The sequence below is a fragment of the Protopterus annectens genome, chromosome 16.part0, assembly GCF_019279795.1.
Source record: "Protopterus annectens isolate FY-2018-M chromosome 16.part0, PAN1.0, whole genome shotgun sequence".
In the NCBI taxonomy this organism is placed as follows: Eukaryota; Metazoa; Chordata; order Ceratodontiformes; family Protopteridae; genus Protopterus; species Protopterus annectens.
The window spans coordinates 74,699,047-74,717,830 of NC_056750.1; the positions used below are offsets into that span (position 1 = coordinate 74,699,047).

At 43.2% G+C, this 18,784-nt stretch overlaps 1 protein-coding gene across 1 annotated transcript in view; it reads left to right on the forward strand.

Moving 5' to 3' along the window:
- The window catches only part of LOC122790314 (E3 ubiquitin-protein ligase CCNB1IP1-like), a 309,881-nt gene extending 308,076 nt beyond the window's left edge, over positions 1–1,805 (forward strand). Inside the window, exon 3 of the mRNA XM_044057835.1 lies at positions 285–1,805. Coding sequence (XP_043913770.1) covers positions 285–439 — 155 coding nt within the window. The 3' untranslated portion in view covers positions 440–1,805. The remainder of the gene's footprint in view (positions 1–284) is intronic.
- Positions 1,806–18,784: the final 16,979 nt, after the last annotated feature.

Consider the following 18,784-nt stretch of genomic DNA (forward strand, 5'->3'; position numbering starts at 1 on the left):
TATTTAGTTTCTGGTATATATCTAAGACACTAATGATCATCCTAATGCTGAACAGCATTTTGTTTGCAAAGTTTCCATTGAATTAATGACAATAGATGCACCAGGCTTAAGTGATGACTATGTAGAAGCTAAACTGATGGTCAGCAGTATTTTAACAGTGCTTTATAAATGTAACAAGTAAAATGTTAGGGGAGGGAGTGGTACGTCATGTCTTAAGTGCTTTCCTAATTGCATATTTAACATTTCAAACTGCAGATTTAGCTGCTTGTATTATATCTTTTTAGGAAAGTTTCCATGTACACCCAAGTTTCCAAGTACTGACCAGACTGCATTGAGGAGCAGATCTGCAGAAGATTTTCATCTCAAGCCTTCCTTATTTGGATCCCCTATAGGTGAATCTGGAAAGTGTTTCTTTAGTTTTACATCTCCTTCTTGTTAGTGGATCAACACCATATGGCCAACAGAGTCTCCAAAGTAAAGGAAAATACAGCAGATGAATAAGAATGTTAGGAAGGTTCATGTTTAACATTTATGTTTTACCAAAAAAAATATTTCATAATGTTGGTAATTAAGAGTTGAGATACACATGTATGCCCAATTAAACTGGATGTATTTCCCCAAAGTAAAACTCTTAAAGGTTTGACTGCAAACTAAAATGTTAACACTGAAAGTACGTATTTTTATCAAATTTCTTTTTATTAACTATTTGTTCACAAACTATGCAGAAAAAGATAACAAGACATATACGTGTGGTACAGCTGACGTTACAGATTGCATACCATAAGCATGTAATAATAGTTATTGATGTTACAGCGTGCATACCATAAGCATGTAATAATAGTTATTGACGTTACAGAGTGCATACCATAAGCATGTAATAATAGTTATTGACGTTACAGAGTGCATACCATAAGCATGTAATAATAGTTATTGCCCACTTTACTCATTAACATTAAAATTAGGTAGAATTACCATTTGTGTTACTACAAGGATATAAGTTAGTCCAAGGGCTTTTATCATATAGCAGTTCTCTTGTACATTATTTTACAACTGCAAGCAATATTAGAGGTATAACATCAACCTATATAATGATAACACTCTACTCTACTAAACCTTATATACATATATTCAAATATGTCACCTTAATTATTGTGGTTACCAATCTTAAAGTGATGTGTTTACTATCCTTGTATAATTAGTATTTAACATACTGTTTATGACAAAATATCAATTAATGCTTTGTAGTACCTTTGATAGTAGGTTTGGTTCTTCTGACTTTTTGTATAAAGCTTCTTGGCCAATATATGTTTTTTCGCCATGCTTTTGTATTCTGGCCAGGTTAGTCTTGATTTGTCTATCCAGTTTTTTGCTATGTAAGCTTTTAATAGGGTGCATAGTGTTATTATAATGTGTTTAGAGAAATTATTATTATTGCATTTGAATATGAATATATGCAGTTTAGCTGTTTCCAATGACAACGTGAATTTTGAATGCCCTGATTTCTCTAAAAGGAATCTAAGTGAGCACCATAGTTTATAAACTGTTTTGCAGCTCCAAAAGATGTGGAGTGAAAGTACATATTTTTAAGCTGTTTGAAATAGTTGTTGGTAACCTTTGACTCCCACAGACTACCAGTTTTTTTTTGTTCTAGGTGTTTTAGTACATCTTTGTCTAATGTTTGTTAAATCGTGCTACACACTGTTTGCATCATATGGAACTTTGAGCCATGTGAAATTTTTCTGAATAGCAAAAAGCATCTTACTGCAAATGTGACATTTTTAATAAACTAAGCTGTGTTCATAAGAGTCTGAGCTTCAACAGTATTTCTAATATAATTCACATAATGTTTGGATCATAAAATCCTTGCTTTCAGCAAATATAATATTTTTACGTTCATAGCTCATTGTGCTTACCTCACAGAGGCCAACTCTGTGTTCTGTTCTTTGATTATGTTGAGAAGGTTAAGTGATTAGTTGATCAGTGTTTTAAATCCTTTATGGTTTTCAGAACATGCTGGAGGGATAGATTCCTGTCCCAGAGACTTCCCATACTCTGGAACAGACTACCTATCTATGTCAAACAGAGCTCCTCATTAGCACTCGTCAAGAAAAATCTTGATGATTGGATGGGTAATAGGAAATTCACCCCGGGGATCACTTCTGTGGTTATGCTTGACAGGGGCACAGGAAAATAATTTTCTTGGGTGGTGAAAGCCAGGGTACATTTTTGGCTAGGCTTGTATAGGCCCTAGGGCCAATAGCCTAGTACCTACCTATGAACCTATGTTGTAGCTTACAGATATCACCTGAGGCAGCATCAGAGTGTTTATTGGCAAAAGCCTGGTGTGTCCTAACTTGTGCCAAGGTTGTAGGAGCATCTGGTACCATGACAGATTGGCACCATTAATTTTTCGGGGTTTTGCAATATTTGCTGTAGATTCTGTGAGAGACATAGAACAGGTGTGTCATGAATGTGTTTAGTGTCTTTTGTAGTAATATAAAGGGGCAGTGGTGGTGGACTTTAAAATTAAGAAGAGTTACAGGAGAAATAGTAAGAATGTATGTAGCCAGGATGCCCTTGCTCTCAGGCTGTGCCTAGGTGACAGACTGGCTGAAGCCCTTCTCTCATCTGGTCATTTTAGCTAATAGCATAGATGGCAGATAGGCTGTGGTCCTCTCATTTGGTCATTTAACTCATAGCCTAGGTGGCAGGCTGCACTTTCAGTTTTAGTTTTTAACTCATAGTGTAGGTTGCATATAGGCTGCACTTTTAGTTCTTTATAAAGTATACTACCTTCTGTCTGGAGCTTCTGCTTTTTAATTGAGTGAAACACCCTGGATTTACAGCATTGGCAACATTTAGCCAGAGGTGTTTTACCCACCCTTCTATCTCCCCTTATTAGGATGGAAAAGAAGCCATTATACTACTTACTCTCCTAGACTCTTACCAGCCTCCTCTCTCCATTTTCCTACCTGTATCACTCTCTGTCCTGCTATACTATTACACGTCTGGCACATTTCTCCAACCATTGTCTATCTCAGTCTTTACAGTTATAACCTCAGATCTGTTGTCGTCAGTCTTCACGTAATCCTTAACTGTGGCTCAGAACCGACTTGGCTGTTATTCCAGCTTACTCTTCCAAAAACTCTTAAGCTAAGCTGTGCCCACAATGCTCCTCAACAAATTATCTCAGATCTCATTTGCCGCTTCGTAGTGCCAGACGCATTCAATCCAATCTCTCAAGCTTTAGCCTTTCTTCAAACTGTAAGTCAGTTTTTTTTCTTATTATCCAATTTCTAAATTTTGTCTTTTATTTCTGTTTATATTACCCCACTCTTCTAGATATGATTTAAAGTGTGCTTGAGTGTGTTTTCTTATCTTGTTTACCATTAGGTGGTCTCTAGTACCATTGTTGGTACGTTCTCCCCTTTTACCTTTGGGTAACCTCTTATACCATCATTGGTAGTTTTCCCCTTTTTTTCTCTGATACCTTTTAAAGAAAATCTTTCCTTATTCTAAAGTCTGTGTGTGCGTATCTGTGTACAAGGTTGCCTTGGTTTTTACATATGGCCGACAAACCCTGTAAAAGATACCTCTGGCTTCAAGAGGTGCCAAAAGTGTGATAGAAAAATGCCTAATTCAGATGGACACACTTTTTGTGTGTATTGTCTTGGGGCAGTCCATCTACAGGAAGACTGTGCGATCTGTCATGGTTCAGTTCCAGAACCCAGATAGAGCACAAGAACAAGTTAATATTGAAAGGTCTTCTTAAATCTTAATTTGAAGAGTTAATACCTGGTCCGAAGACAGAAGCCAGTTCCTCCTGTTCATCAACATCTTCCTCTAGACCTAATAATGGAGTCAGTTGGTTCTGACAATTCCCTCAAAACTGGCTTCTAAATTGGCTAAGTCTCCCACGGTGCTGACAGCCTCCTCACCACCAGTGGGCCAAGATTCTCATCACTCGGTGCCATTAGCAACGACCTGCAGTTCCAGTATGGACGCAGACAACTCTCCATTCAGCACTAACGTATCTCTCTGTACCAACGGACCCTCAGGTAATAGTTTTACCTTGTACAACCTGCTCCCCCTTCAGAGATCCATTTGCGGACTATCTTCCCAGTCATTTTTTGGAGAGACGGTCACCAAGGTCTCCATTGGCCTCCTCTATTCAGTCGACCAAGAGTCTGTCAGAGTCAGATATTATGAAACTGGTGAACCAGCTCCTGATGGCGAGGGGATTACATCCATTCACGGTTCCTAGATTTGTTAGTTCTGGAACCTTGCCTTCTTCTACCCCTATCCATATTCCTCCTTTGATTCCAGCTGAGATTTCGGTGCCCCTGGTGCTGACCTTTCCGTCTTCGACTATTTTGGTGCCGCCCAGACCTCATTCTCTGACACCGATAGTTACCGTGAGTTCTACTTGTTCCTCGGAACTGGAGACCTCTTGGGGTCGGGGCTTCGTTGCTGATTCCATTCCAGGGGGCAGGGTTCGACTTCAATTCTTTTGGAGCCTTCCATGCCCCTCGGTGCATCGGCATATGTAAGTTTGGCCCCAGCTTCTATGTCAGGGGGCGGCCTCCTCAGTGTGGGATGGGACCACGGTTCTGAAGGAGTCTGTTTCGGTTCCTGGCTCCCAGCCCTCTACGGGGCTATGGAGAAGGCCTTATCCATTGCGGGCAGTCTATGCCTTCCTTGTCGAACCAAACATTGTGTCCATCCCCTCCACTGGAACTTCCAACAGTCTCTGCCCTGGGACAAAGGCCACACTCAGGACCAGACCTCTCAGGTTATGTTGTTTTCAGAAATCTCTGGAGCATCCCACCAAGGAGGTACCTTCGAAGAAAATGTGCAAGAGGAAGCACTTAGACTCCCCTGAAGAGTCCTTCACAGGAGATACTGATTTCGATGAAGGGAAAGGTTCCCCTAAGTCACCCCCTGCAGATGTTTCCTTCGGGGACATCTTAGAAATCCATAAGCAGAGGGGTGGCTGGACTACCATTCACCCTTCCTCAGTGGAATTGGTATACCTAGAGGCTTTTCGTGCCCAGCCCTCTACCTGTTGGATTTCTCCACCCACTGACAATCTTCAGTTGATTGATCAGTGGGCCTGGAAGATACCAGACACTATTGGGCCAATCTCCAAGAGGCCTGATCACATTCTCTCTGCCCCTAAAGATGAGCAACATTGGGCCAAAGGTATTCCTGTTGACAACATGGTGTTTGCAGCAGCCACTAAAAAGGAGCTGGCTAATGAAAATCCTACTATCCATGCACCTAACAGAGAGTCTGGGATGATGGATAGACTTGGGAAGAACATATATGCGTCATCGTCCTTCGCTCTCAGGTCCTAGAACTATATGCACATTTCACCAGGCTTCAAAGAGATCTGATTAAAGAGCTTTCAGATACCCTTTCAGGAGCAGTAGCTGAAGGAGTTCGAGACAGAGTTGCTTCTCAGCTTACCACCGTAGAATCAATCTCCAATTCGTTCATGAGACTAATTGCTCATGCTGCCGAAGGGACAAGAGCAGTGGGTTCAGGCGTAGCCATTAGGAGACACACCTGGATACGCTTATGTGAGTTCATGGAGCCATTTAACTCTTCTTTCGTCAGCGCTCAGTTTGATGATTCATCCCTGTTTGGCTCCAAAGTTAAAGAGACTCTAGACAGATGTGAGAAAGATGGGAAGACCCTTTCTGTCATGGGCGTAAGCTTTTCTACTCCTCAGAGGTCTTATTCTAGGAACCAGAGAAGTGGCAGACTATGGTTCAAAAAGACCCAAGGACCTTTCCAGGACTCCCATGGCAATGACTTCCCCTGGGGCAGAGGTGAGAGCAGTAATGGAAGATGCCATTCAAGAGGCAGAAATTACCTGAAGAATCAGGGTTCCAGAGATTCTTTCTCTGGTAACTCCGATCAGCGCTCCTGAGGGGAGGCCCGATTGCCTTCCTCTGGAAGCAGTCGGAAGAGGCAGAAATGGTATGCAGAATCAGGGTTCCAGAGACTCTTTCTGTGGTAATGCCTATCAGCGCTCCTAAGGGGAGGCCCGATTGCCTTCTTCTGGAAGCAATCGGGGGACGATTATCCCTGCACCAATCCACCTGGCTAGAATTAATGACGGACAAATGAGTGCAGAAGACCATTACTAGATATTACAACATCCCCCTTTCAGAAGAACCAAAAAGACCAAGAAAAATCCCGGATATTCCACCCAGTCACAGGGAGGCAGCAGTCTTATAAATTCAAAAACTGCTCAACAAAAGAGTCATCCAGGCAGTTTCACCAGACAAGAGAGGATCCGGAATTTACTCAAGATTCTATTTAGTGCCAAAGAAAACAGGGGACTGGAGATCGATTCTGGATCTCAGTCAGTTGAACAAATTAGTTCAACAAACCACATTCCGTGTGGTCTCAGTTCAGTCTATTCTTCTGTTTTTGGAAAAAGACAATTGAATGTTGCGATGTTCCTGCACTGGCCCAGTAATCAAGGAGCCTCAGTTCTCACCACTAGCACCAGTGACGGATGTGCACATTGGGAGGATGACAAGTACACACACATAGTAAATTAGAATTTCCCTTAAGAGCACAGAGAGATAGTTGGGGCTGGCAGCCTTCACAATCCCCCCTCCCCTTGAAACTCGAGCTAGTTTCTCAAGTGATCCTCGAGAAATGTTTTTTGAGAGGGTTAAGTCTATCTGGGAATACCTTGCCCCAGTCCCTGTCTTGAGAGCCCATCTGCATTGGCATTGCTAACCTTACTGCAGTGCTGCACTGTCATATCATATGCTTCTAACTCTAGACTCCACCTTTGTAACTTGGCATTTTGCTGGCTGGCTCGATGTAGCCATACTAAGGGATTGTGGTCTGTAACTACAGTCAATTTTCTTCCATACATATAAGGCTGAAGTTTCTGCAGTGCCCACACTATGGCTAGACATTCCTTTTCTACAGCTCCATAGCATTCCTCCCTGGGTTGGAGCCTATGACTGAGATAAACCACTGGGTGCTCTTCTCCCTTTGAAGAAATCTGACTAAGCACAGCCCCCACCATATGGTTTGAAACATCCACCTGCACAACAAATTTGTTGCTGTAATCTGGACTGGCTAACACAGGGGGTCCTCTCAAAGCTTCTTTAAGCTTCTGGAATGCCTGCTGACATGCTGGGGTCCACACTACCTTGTCTAACCTGTTTTTCCTTGTCAGGTCTGTGAGGGGAGCAGCTATGGTACTATAATTGGGGACAAACTTTCTGTAGTACCCTGTTGTCCCTAAAATGTCCTCACCTGCTTTTTGGTAACAGGTGCAGGCCATGCCTGAATGGCTTCTACCTTGGCAGGTTCTGGCCTGATCTTACCACTCCCCACTCTGTGTCCCAGGTAGGAGACCTCTGCCATACCCACATAACATGTGCTGGGCTTAATGGTCAACCCTTCCCTCTGTAGTCTCCCCAGCACCTCCCTGACATGCTGAATGTGCTCTTGCCAGGAATGGCTGTAGATGGCAATATCATCTAGGTACGCAAAGGCAAAACCTCCTGCTCCTGCTAGGATATGATCTACCAGCCTCTGGAAAGTCGCTGGGGCATTTTTCATCCCAAAGGGCATCTTCGTGAACTCGTACAAGCCAAAAAGAGTCACAAAGGCTGACCTCTCTGTAGCACTGGGAGTCAAGGGCACCTGCCAGTAACCCTTGGTAAGATCAGTGGTTGTAAGATACTTAGCCCCACCCAGCTGCTCTAGAGCTTCATCTGTCTTAGGCATGGGGTAAGCATCTGACTCTGTGTGACTATTTAATTTCTTGTAATTCACACAGAACCTTGTGTTGCCATCCTTCTTTGGTACCAGCACCACTGGGGAGGCCCAGGGACTGCTGGACTCCTGAATTACCCTAAGTTCCAACATTTCCTGTATCTCCTCCCTCAGAGTCTGTTTGACTCTCTCAGGCACCCTATAAAGGGCCTGCTTAATAGTCTTTTGGGGTCCTGTATCCACATCCACATGGTGCTTCACCAGGTAGGTGCACCCTGATTTCCCAGTGAACATGTCCCCAAACTCCTGTAACACTACTCAGATTTCTCAAACTTGAATAGGGGATAACTGCTGGGACATCACTACCCCTTCCACTGAGGTGTCAAGTCTGACCCTCACTGAGGAGATCAGTCACCAGATCCCCCTCAGGCTCTTCATGCAGTCTACTGCAAATACTCAGTACAAGGGCCTCACTATCATGGTAAGGTTTCATCATGACCAAAAAACAAAAAAAGTACTTAAATAGAAGAAAAGGCAAGTGGAGTGGTAGGAGAAAGCTGGAAAAAGCTAATGCAAGTCACGGATTGCTACTGCAACAAATCCTTTTATTTGGTATGCGCTTTCGGTGGTACCAGTATTCCACCTTCATCAGACCAAGAACAACGTCTAACAAATACATATATATACTCCTGTTACTCAATTAATTATCAAATTGCCCTATAAATCAATCAATTAACCAATGAATATTAAAATACATTATTTAAATAAATGGTCATAAAACATCTCCTCTCAATGGACATACACTATTACAATGCTATAAACCATGCTAAACTCACAAAACTTTTTATAAAAATATATCTCAAGATAAATTACATGATAAATGCTACTAGGGATTACTTAAAAAAATCTACAATGGTCAATATTACATTTAATAACCTTAATAGAAGTGGCACACAAAGATAAATTAATAATTAAGTAATAAATGGTTTCTTATAAAATACAATAACCTACATTTATATTTTATACGTATATTATATAAATATGAATTTAAGGATTATATCATATGAATTTATGTAGTGAAGTAAAATGAATTAAAATACATATAATAACTACATGCTGGTCAGGAACACTATTTAAACATTATTGCAATACTATATAGATAAAAATCAATGTGTACATAAAAACTACTGTATGTATAAAAACTAGTTGATAGTGCATACCATATTTAAAACACCATATATATGTTTTCTATTATGTTAATAACCTTATGTATAAAATTATTAATTCATCTATTTAATGCTTTCAATTTTAGAACACTTTTAATGGAAACATAATCATTTAGACCAGGGAAAATATATGCAGCCGTTTTAATTTGCCAATACAACTCATTCTGTTCTAATAAAAGTTGCCAAGGCCCCCCTCTCGGGTCTAAAGATGTCTGATGTACAACTAAAAATAAAAACTCATGAGTTGGAAATTGCAAAATATGTCTTGCAAGAGCATTGTTGACATCTCCTTTACTAACTGCATAATAATGTTCGTATATTCTCTTAGTTTCCACTCGGCCTTCCCTATATAAAATGAGGGACAAACTTGACAGCATGCTGCGTACACAACAGCTTTTGTCCTCCTTGTGGTTAATGTTAACAATAGTAGTCACTTTGATGTACTTACATTGTGTGCAATGCCCACATTTACGCATACCTTTATATGTCTGTTGGTTCTGTCCTAGATTGTGTTTCTTATCCTTTTCCAACATATTCTTAAGATTCAGACCCCTCCTAAAAGTAAAATGAGGTCTGATGCCTAACTTAGTATAGATAGATGGTTCTTCCAAAATTACTGCCCAATTTTTAATAAAAAATCTCCTTGACTCTTGTAGTAGTAGATGAAAAAGTAGACAAGAAACTGAGATGTAATGGTATGTCTTCCTCAACAATTGTATTGTTCTGTCGTGCAATTTGACTAGTATTAATAGCAACATCATCCACACGAGCCCTACTGGACAAGATAGGTTTAAACAAACCCATTGATCTCTTATTTTTTACTTCTGTTAGTATCTCATGAAGTAATTTAATAGGGTACCCCCTACTCAGGAACATGGATTTTAACTTTTTACATTCCAAGTCAAATCTCCATCTTCGGATTTATATAATATACGTATAAAATATAAATATAGGTTCTTGTATTTTATAAGAAACCATTTATTACTTAATTATTAATTTATCTTTGTGTGCCACTTCTATTAAGGTTATTAAATGTAATATTGACCATTGTAGATTTTTTTAAGTAATCCCTAGTAGCATTTATCATGTAATTTATCTTGAGATATATTTTTATAAAAAGTTTTGTGAGTTTAGCATGGTTTATAGCATTGTAATAGTGTATGTCCATTGAGAGGAGATGTTTTATGACCATTTATTTAAATAATGTATTTTAGTATTCATTGGTTAATTGATTGATTTATAGGGTAATTTGATAATTAATTAACAGAAGTATATATATGTATTTGTTAGACATTGTTCTTGGTCTGATGAAGGTGGAATACTTGTACCACTGAAAGCGCTTACCAAATAAAAGGATTTGTTGCAGTAGCAATACGTGACTTGTATTAGCTTTTTCCAGCTTTCTCCTACCACTCCACTTGCCTTTTCTTCTATTTAAGGTTTCATCATGTTAACATAGTACAATTTGTGCCCCTGCCTCCTGCCTAGCAATTCTACCATGTAGTTAACATCACTGACCTTCTTTACCACCTTGCAGTGTCCCTCCCAAGCTGCCTGTAGCTTGTTGTGTCTGACAGGAATGAGAACCATTACCTGCTGACCTATGTCATACTCTCTAGCTCAAGCATTCCTGTCATACCAGACCTTTTTCTGCTGTTGGGCTTCTGCCAGGTTCTTCTGGGCCAAGCCCATGAGTTCCCAGAGCCTTGTCCTGAGGTTTAGGACATATGCCACAACAGACTCCTTGTGGGATTCACACTCACCCTCCCACTCATCTCAAATTAAATCTAGAAGTCCCCTCACCCTATGCCCATACAACAACTCAAAGGGTGAAAAACCTGTGGATTCCTGGGGAACTTCTCTGTAAGATGGGGCAAATATTTTTCCCAATCCCTCTTAAACTATTGTGCAAACGCCCGTAGCTTTGTCTTGAGTGTAAAGTTTAACCTCTCAACAAGACCATTAGTCTGGGGATGGTAAGGGGTGGTCTTTAGGTGCTTCACCCCACAGTACTTCCACAGACAAGCCGGCAGGTCTGACATGAAATTGGCACCTCTGTCGGTCAGTATTTCTTTTGGGAAACCTACCCTGATGAAAATCTCTAACAAAGCATTTGCCACCTTTTCTGCCTCAATGGAGGACAGAGCCACTGCCTCAGGGTATCTGTTAGCATAATCTACTACCACTAGGATATAATTTTTCCCTGTGTAACTTGGGGTACTCAGAGGCCCCACAATATCCATAGCTACCCTCTGAAATGGCTCCTCAATCACAGGCAAAGTCATCAAAGGAGCTTTCACCTTGTCTCCGTAGGCACTGCTCACAGGTCCTGCAGTACCCTGTTACATCTCTGGAAATCCCAGGCCAATAAAAGTTCTGCATAATACGTCACTTGGTACGTTTTATGTCCATATGACCTGCAAAGGGAATATCATGGGCTATGGCTAGAAGTGCCAGGCAGTAGGCTCTGGGCACTACTAACTGCTGTATTCTCTCACCCTCTAGCCCTCCTCAGGGTTCCACTCTCTATATAGTAAGCCTTTGTCCCAGATTACCCTTTCCCTTGAGAATCAGTTGCCTCACTAGCTACCTCTCTCATGCCTTGTAATGTAGGGTCTGAGAGCTGAGCCTGTCTCACCTTTCTCTTTGCAACCCTTCCCAGCTCCCCTTCCACAGGAAGTCTGGTATCATCTGACAGTGGTGCCTCACTGTCAGCCTGGGTACTACTACTCACCTCTGCCCTTGCAGTCACTGTGTCCAAGAGAACATCAGTATCCACAAGCAGCTGTGGCTCACCTTCAGTCTCGCTGCTACAGGGTAGCTCCCTCCCTGAAGTAACCACCTCACCAGTCCTGGCTGCAAGTGTGCAGTCTGTCTGGGTCTCCCCCAGGCTACCAGACCTACACGCTTGCCTCCAAGCCTGACTGCATGTAACTGCATGAACATACAGTACTGCATTATCAAAATCCTTCCCTGTCAGGACATCTGCAGGGATATCCTCAAACACACCTATTTGCTGGCTTCCTTTTCTACCCTCCCAGTCAAGGTGAACCTTAGCCAAAGGTATTTGGAATGGAGTCCCTCCTAAAGCTCTGACTGGAGTAGACTGCCCGGGCAAGTAGTGCTCCTCTGTAATCATTGAAGGCATCACAATGGTTATGTCAGAGGTTGTGTCTCCCTTAACAATGGTCTCTTTGCCATTCACTAAGATAGGATATAACCTTTTGTGATAGTTTGGTACCCTTGTTGTCTCGAGACAACTTACTGCTGGCATGTTGTCATTCCCACTTACTGGCTGCCCCACCTTTTGTTCCCCACCTTCCCTCCATGGATATCTATATGCTACATGGCCCCACTGGTTGCATTTAAAACATTTACCCTAGGTCCTGGACATGTACCTGGACTAGTGGCTTCCCCTGCTACTGGCAGATTCTGTTGGGGCAGTCTGGGCTGTCCACCATGGGTTCCCTTAGACCCATGAGCAGTACTGGGTGTCCCTTTCCTGTGCAGGGATGCCCTGGTTGCTAGGTATAGGTCTCCCTTCTTCCCCAACTCATCTACAGTCAGGCATTGTCAGCTAACCAGATTCTCATGTCCTCAAGCAAAGTGCTAATGGCTTTCTCCCTCACCAAAAGGTCTGGCAGTCCTTCAAAAGTGGTGACCTGACATCCACTCACCCACCTATGAAAATAAGTGCTTAGTTCAGCAACATATTCACACACACTTTCATCTGCCTTGCATCTATGCTCACAAAACTTTTTCCTATAAGCTTCAGGTTTTAACTTAAAACATTCTAGGAAACAGTTTTTTACAACATTATAATTTAAGCAGTTGTTATCAGACAGTTTGGAAAGAGTTGTTCTAGCTCGCCTTCATTCTCACTGATGGGTTCGGAGCCGATCCTCGGCTCCGACTCGGCCAAATGCAAAAGCTCGAGGTCTTCAACCAGCTCGTGGCCTACTCCATATCCCATGATGCACTTGTGCTTCCCTCGGATCCTGTTTTCCACTGCAATAGATTGGGCGTTTCACCAGCTCTGGCCAGTGAATATAAGTATTTTTCAAGTTTTAATACAATTTTCGACAATTTCCTCTTCTATATAGTAGTTGTTAGTTTAACGAAGTTAGTTAGTTAAAACAATTACAAATAGAGTACCTTTCTCTTCCTCTCCTTTGTGGCCATTTTTATTAGGCCTAGTTTAACTCCCTTTGTCCTTTCTTCTAAGACTTTATATGTAACCTGTTGATAGTTCTTAGCTTATAGTAATTGCAACCATAAAACAAACAAACCAGTTCCACCATTTCCACAGGAACTGGTTTGTTCGTTCTATGGTTGCAGTTCAGTTCCTACCAAGTTTTGCTTTTCTGAGCTTATAGTAATTGCTACACTTTAGATTTCTGTCTTACTATATATATATATATATATATTTATGTGTGTGTATATGTGTATATATATATATATATATATATATATATATATATATATATATATATATATATATATATATATATATATATATATATATATATATATATATATATATATATAAAACTGTGTGTTTGTTGTTGAGTTAGTTTGATTGCCTGTATTATAAAAAGGCTCAATTATTGATGTTATGTTGTCCCTATCTCACATTCTTTCTTGTTGGTTAGGTTCTGAGCCGATCCTCTGCTCCGACTTGGCTGTATTCTAAAGCTCGAGAGCTTCCACTGGCTCGAGGCTAGACCCTTTTCCATCATGCATAGCACTAGTTATCCAGATCTTGTTTGCCGCTTGAAGCTTCGAGATTGCTGGATACTGGCTCAGGCTAAGTTTTTGATTTTTCTTGTTATATTCTGTATTTAAATCTTAATTTTTTTCAGGAATCTTTGTGTAGATTAGTAGTATTTGTTTTCTGGTTATTATTGTTGTTGTTTAGGCCGCTTTTCCTTTAGGCCTACCCCCCACTTCTAATCCGTTTTTTTTCTTAGAGGCTTCCCCTTTGCTCTTAGCCCGTTTCAGTTAGAGGACTTCCCCTTATTCCCTACTTTCTCCTTTTCTGATAAGGAGTTAGCTGTTTAAGTTAGAGGCTCTCCACGGTTGGGGGAGTTATTTAACTTAGAGGCTCTCCCCCTTTCGTTACCTACCATTTTTTGTTGTTTAAAAAAAAAAAGTTAGATATAGTGTTGTTGTGGTTTTTGTAGAGTTGTAGATTTCCTGTTATTGATATCTATAAGTCAGTGTATTGTGACTATAGTGTATTGCGCTTATTGCTGTGTCTGATAATGTCCAAAGAAGCGCCCTAAGAATCCAAACCTTCTGGATTCAAGAAGTGTGACTCATGCTCCCAAAAAATGTCCCTGACTGAAGGACATATGAGCTGTGTTTATTGTCTGGGAGCTGTGCACCTGCAGGACTCGTGTTCTATTTGTCAAACTTTCAGCGCCAGAGTTCTGCAGGAGTGCAAAAACAAGCTTATTCTGAGAGGTTTACTGAAAGGGCCCTTTAACACCCCAGTGGAAGGGAATCAGGCTAGTAAACCAGGAAAATCCCCCAAACCGACATCTTTGTCGGTTCCGACCTTGGAGCCATCAAGACACAGAGAGAAGTCTTCCAGTTCGTCGGATTCGAAACCTCTCGGGTCCAACAAGACCTTATCTCCTGCAGTTCAGTCAGTGTCCTCAGAATCGTCTAGGAGTCACAAAAGGACTAGATCTTCTTCTTTGGAACCGGTGGGGTCGACTCCACAGTCACTGCTTCTACAATCTGTGGCAGGCAGTCACCGATCGTCCACCCAGTCCTCTCAATTGTCCAGGAGCCTTTCAGACAATGATCTGGAGAGGGTGGTGAAGAAGCTTCTAAAGATACCAGTTCCCTCCAAAATCTTATTGAGCCCAGCCCGTATGGATGTGGAGCCGACTACTCTACCTCCCGGCTCATCTATTCCTCCTTGAACTCACCTGAACTTGGAGTCAGAGTGCATGGAAGTCATTGTGGTGAAACCGTCGGTTCCGAAAACCTCTGGTCTCTCGGTTCCAACATCCACTCTGATCTCCTCGATACCTCCTTCTATCAAGGGATCTGGGAGCCGACACTCCCTTGTTGGCTCTGAGGGGGGGGAGCGACATCGGACCCTTGTCCCACCCCACTCTCCCTCTTGGAGCTTTGGCACAGGTGAGCTCAGCCCCCACATCAGCCTCTAAGCCATTGCCTTGTGTGCGGGAGAGGTCTCTTGACTCTTCGGAGCTGGGGACCCTCTCGGGTGGGGAATGTAGTGCCTTTGAGGTGATGAGGAGTGTGCTGTCATCTCAGACAGCTCCTCCCTTGACTTCAGCTACTCCATCCCCTATGGAGCCAGTGTCTTCCCTCTCACCACCCCCCCATTCCAAGTGTAGGGAACCAGTGCCCCAGGACGCCCCATTGGATGACCCCCCCCTTCCAAAACCTCCCCAGAGTATCCCCCCTGAGGAGATCCCTTGGAAGAGGTCATGTAAGAGGAAGCATGTGGACTCCTCTGAGTCTCTGACATCGGACATGAACTTGGAGGACTCAGAAAGGTCCCCACGGTCCCCCTCTGAGGATGTCTCATTCTCGGACATCCTGGAAATCCTCAAGCAGAGGGGAGTCTGGAAGTCCCTTTCCCCTTCTGAGGATGAGTTCGTGTACCTGGATGCATTCAGTTCCCAACCCTCCTGCTCTTGGGTGTCTCCGCCCTTCGACCCACTGCTAGGGGTAGTAAATCAAAAGGCGTGGAGCTCTCCAGAATCCATGGAACCAGTTCCACAGAGGCCCAATAAGTTCATAATGGTACCAGATGACAAAACGTTCCTAACAAAGGGTGTGCCAGTTGATGCCATGGTGGTGGCGTTGGCCACTAAGAAGGAATTAGCAGAGACTTCTACATCTGTCCATCCACCAAACAGAGAGTCCCATATGATGGACAGATACGGGAAGCATGTCTTTTCTTCAGCGGCCTTTACTCTCAGGTCACTGAATTATCTATCCCATTTCACCCATCTTCAGAGGGATCTCTTGAAAGAGATAGGAGATGCCCTACAGAATCCTACAGCTGTGAGAGCTGCAGATAAAACTGCTTCTCAGCTTGCGATCTTATCTTTGGTAGTTAACTCCTCCATGCGGCTTATCTCCTATGCAGCTGATGGAGCGAGCAGGACTGCAGGCACAGGAGTCGCCTTATGGAGACATTCCTGCTGTGCCTTTGTCAATTTGCGGAGCGTTTCAAGTCTTCCTTTACCAACACCCCCTTTGATGGCCCGTCATTGTTCAGGCGTAAGGTAAAAGAGACTCTAACCAGACGCGAGCAGGATGGCAAGACTCTCTCTGCCTTGGGAGTACGCTTTTCCAGAACTTCTAGTCCTTAACCTAAAGGTCAAAAAGGCGGAAAATGTGGTTCCAGAAATCCCAGGGAGCTTTGCCTGAGGCATGTGGTGAATTTTCCCCCCAGGGCAGAGGGGGGAATAATAATGGGAGACGCTGCCCTCGTGGAAGAGGGGGTCTGCAGAGTCAGGACAACAGAGATATGTTCTCTGGTAGGCCCTTCCAGCGCTCCTGAAAGGGGGCCTGCCTGTACACCTCTGGAAGCAGTCGGGGGAAGATTGTCACTGTACCCATAAGCCTGACAAAATATCACAGAAGACACATAGGTACAGGCTTTCTCCATGCTCCCTCTTCCCCAAAAACAAAAATCCATCCCAGATGTGCCAACCAATCTAAGGGAACAAGCAACTCTAGAAGTTCAAAAGTTGCTAAGAAAAAGAGTCATCCAAGAAGTCCCCACAGACCAAATTGGATCCGGAACTTACTCAAGGTTCTTTTTAGTACCAATTTTGGACCACAGCAGACTCAACAAGTCTGTCAAAAAGACAAAATTCTGGATGGTGATACTGCAGTCCGTACTTCCTTTTGTGGGGAAGGACAATTGGATTTGCTCCATCGATCTCCAGGATGCAGACTACCATATCAAGATGGACAGGCGATCCAGGAGGTTTCTACGCTTCTGGCTGGGTGCCAATCACTACCAGTTCAGAGCTCTGTCCTTTGGCCTCACGACAGCCCCCAGGATGTTCACCAAATGCATGGCAGTAGTCACGGCTCATCTGAGGCATCTAGGATTCCAGGTGTTTCCATATCTGGATGACTGGCTTCTTACCGCCACCACCGGGCATCGACTAACTGAGACAAGGGACACCACAATACGCCTCTGCTCTCAGCTAGGCATCACTATAAACTACGAAAAGTCTGCTTTGTTGCCCTGTCAATATATTACATTTATAGGAGCAGATCTAGACACCAAAGACATAATAGCAAAATTGCCTCAGGAGAGAGTGTCAACCATTCGACACCAAGTTGCAACTCTAATCGGAAAGAAAAATCAAGCAAGATTTATTTTGAAAGTCCTGGACTCAATGGCGGCAGCAATAACACTAGTTCCCTTGGCGCATTCCTACATGAGGTTATTGTAGTGGCTCCTGTTTGCTCAATGGTCTATGCAAGATCTACCCACGTCCCACGAAATTCTCATCACGGATACCTGCAAGAAGGACCTAAAATGGTGGCTTCAGTCCACCCAGCTGATGATAGGCAGACCATTCGTCCTCCCCATCCAGTGGCCACAGTGACCACGGACACTTCCCAGATAGGGTGAGGGGCATTATCTGGGACAGACTGTTCATGGAACTTGGCAACAACACGAGTACCATTTACACATAAATGTCCTCGAGATGAGAGCAGTGCTCCTGGCGTTGCAAGCACTTCACAGCTCTCTTCCCAAAAGAATGATTGCAATTTAGACTGGCAACATGTCACTGGTATGGTAGGGAACTAATCTAAGGGGGCGGCGAAAGCCAACACATTCTGGCTAAGCTTATAAATGCCTTTGGGCAGATAGCCTAGTACCTACCTACGAACTTATGAACCTATCAACAAGCAAGATGGAACCAGATCCTACCTCTTATGTCGAGAGGCCCTAAGAGTTTGGCAATGGGCGATGTCCACCCAACGCTTTCTGATCGCAACGCACATCCCAGGGAAATCCAGCATGATAGCGGACAAGCTAAGCAGGGCTGTACTTATGCCTCACGAGTGGTCCCTGAAACAGGACATTGTGGACCAGATTTTTCACAAGTGGGGCCAGCCTTGCTGCTATCTTTTTGCCACATCCATCAATGCCAAATGCAGCAGCTATTTAGCCCTAGTCCCCCCACCGGGACAATCACCCAGAGATGCTCTTGTTCACGATTGGCCCCTGGGACTTCTGTATGCCTTTCCCCCATTCCCTCTGATTCCCAAGGTTCTTCAGAAAGCAAAATCGGTGGGTTGCAAGCTAATCCTCATTGCCCCCTACTGGCCTCGTCAAATCTGTTTCCCGTTTCTGTGGCTCCATCTTCTGGAGGAGCCTTGGATCCTGGACCCAGCACTGGATCTGCTGATACATCAGTCGGGCATACTCCATCCTTCCTTATAGACCCTCAAGCTGACAGCTTGGTTCCTCCACTTCCTGGCTTAACCAGGCTTCCTGATATCTCCCCAGAAGTACAACATATTCTCATTTCCTCTCACAAATCCTCTACGAGGAAACTGTATACTAGCAAATAGAAATGGTTCTCTTGTTGGGTGGTCAAAAATAATATTGATCCTTTTACTGCACCCGTTTCAAAGATCCTAGAATTCCTCGCCGAAACTTTTAACCAAGGAGCAGCAGCAGCAACTATCCGAGTTCAACTGGCTGCTATTTCCAGCTTTCATGTGGGAGAAGTGGGGTCCAGTGTTAAGTCCCACAGGCTATGCAAAGCTTTTCTGAGGGG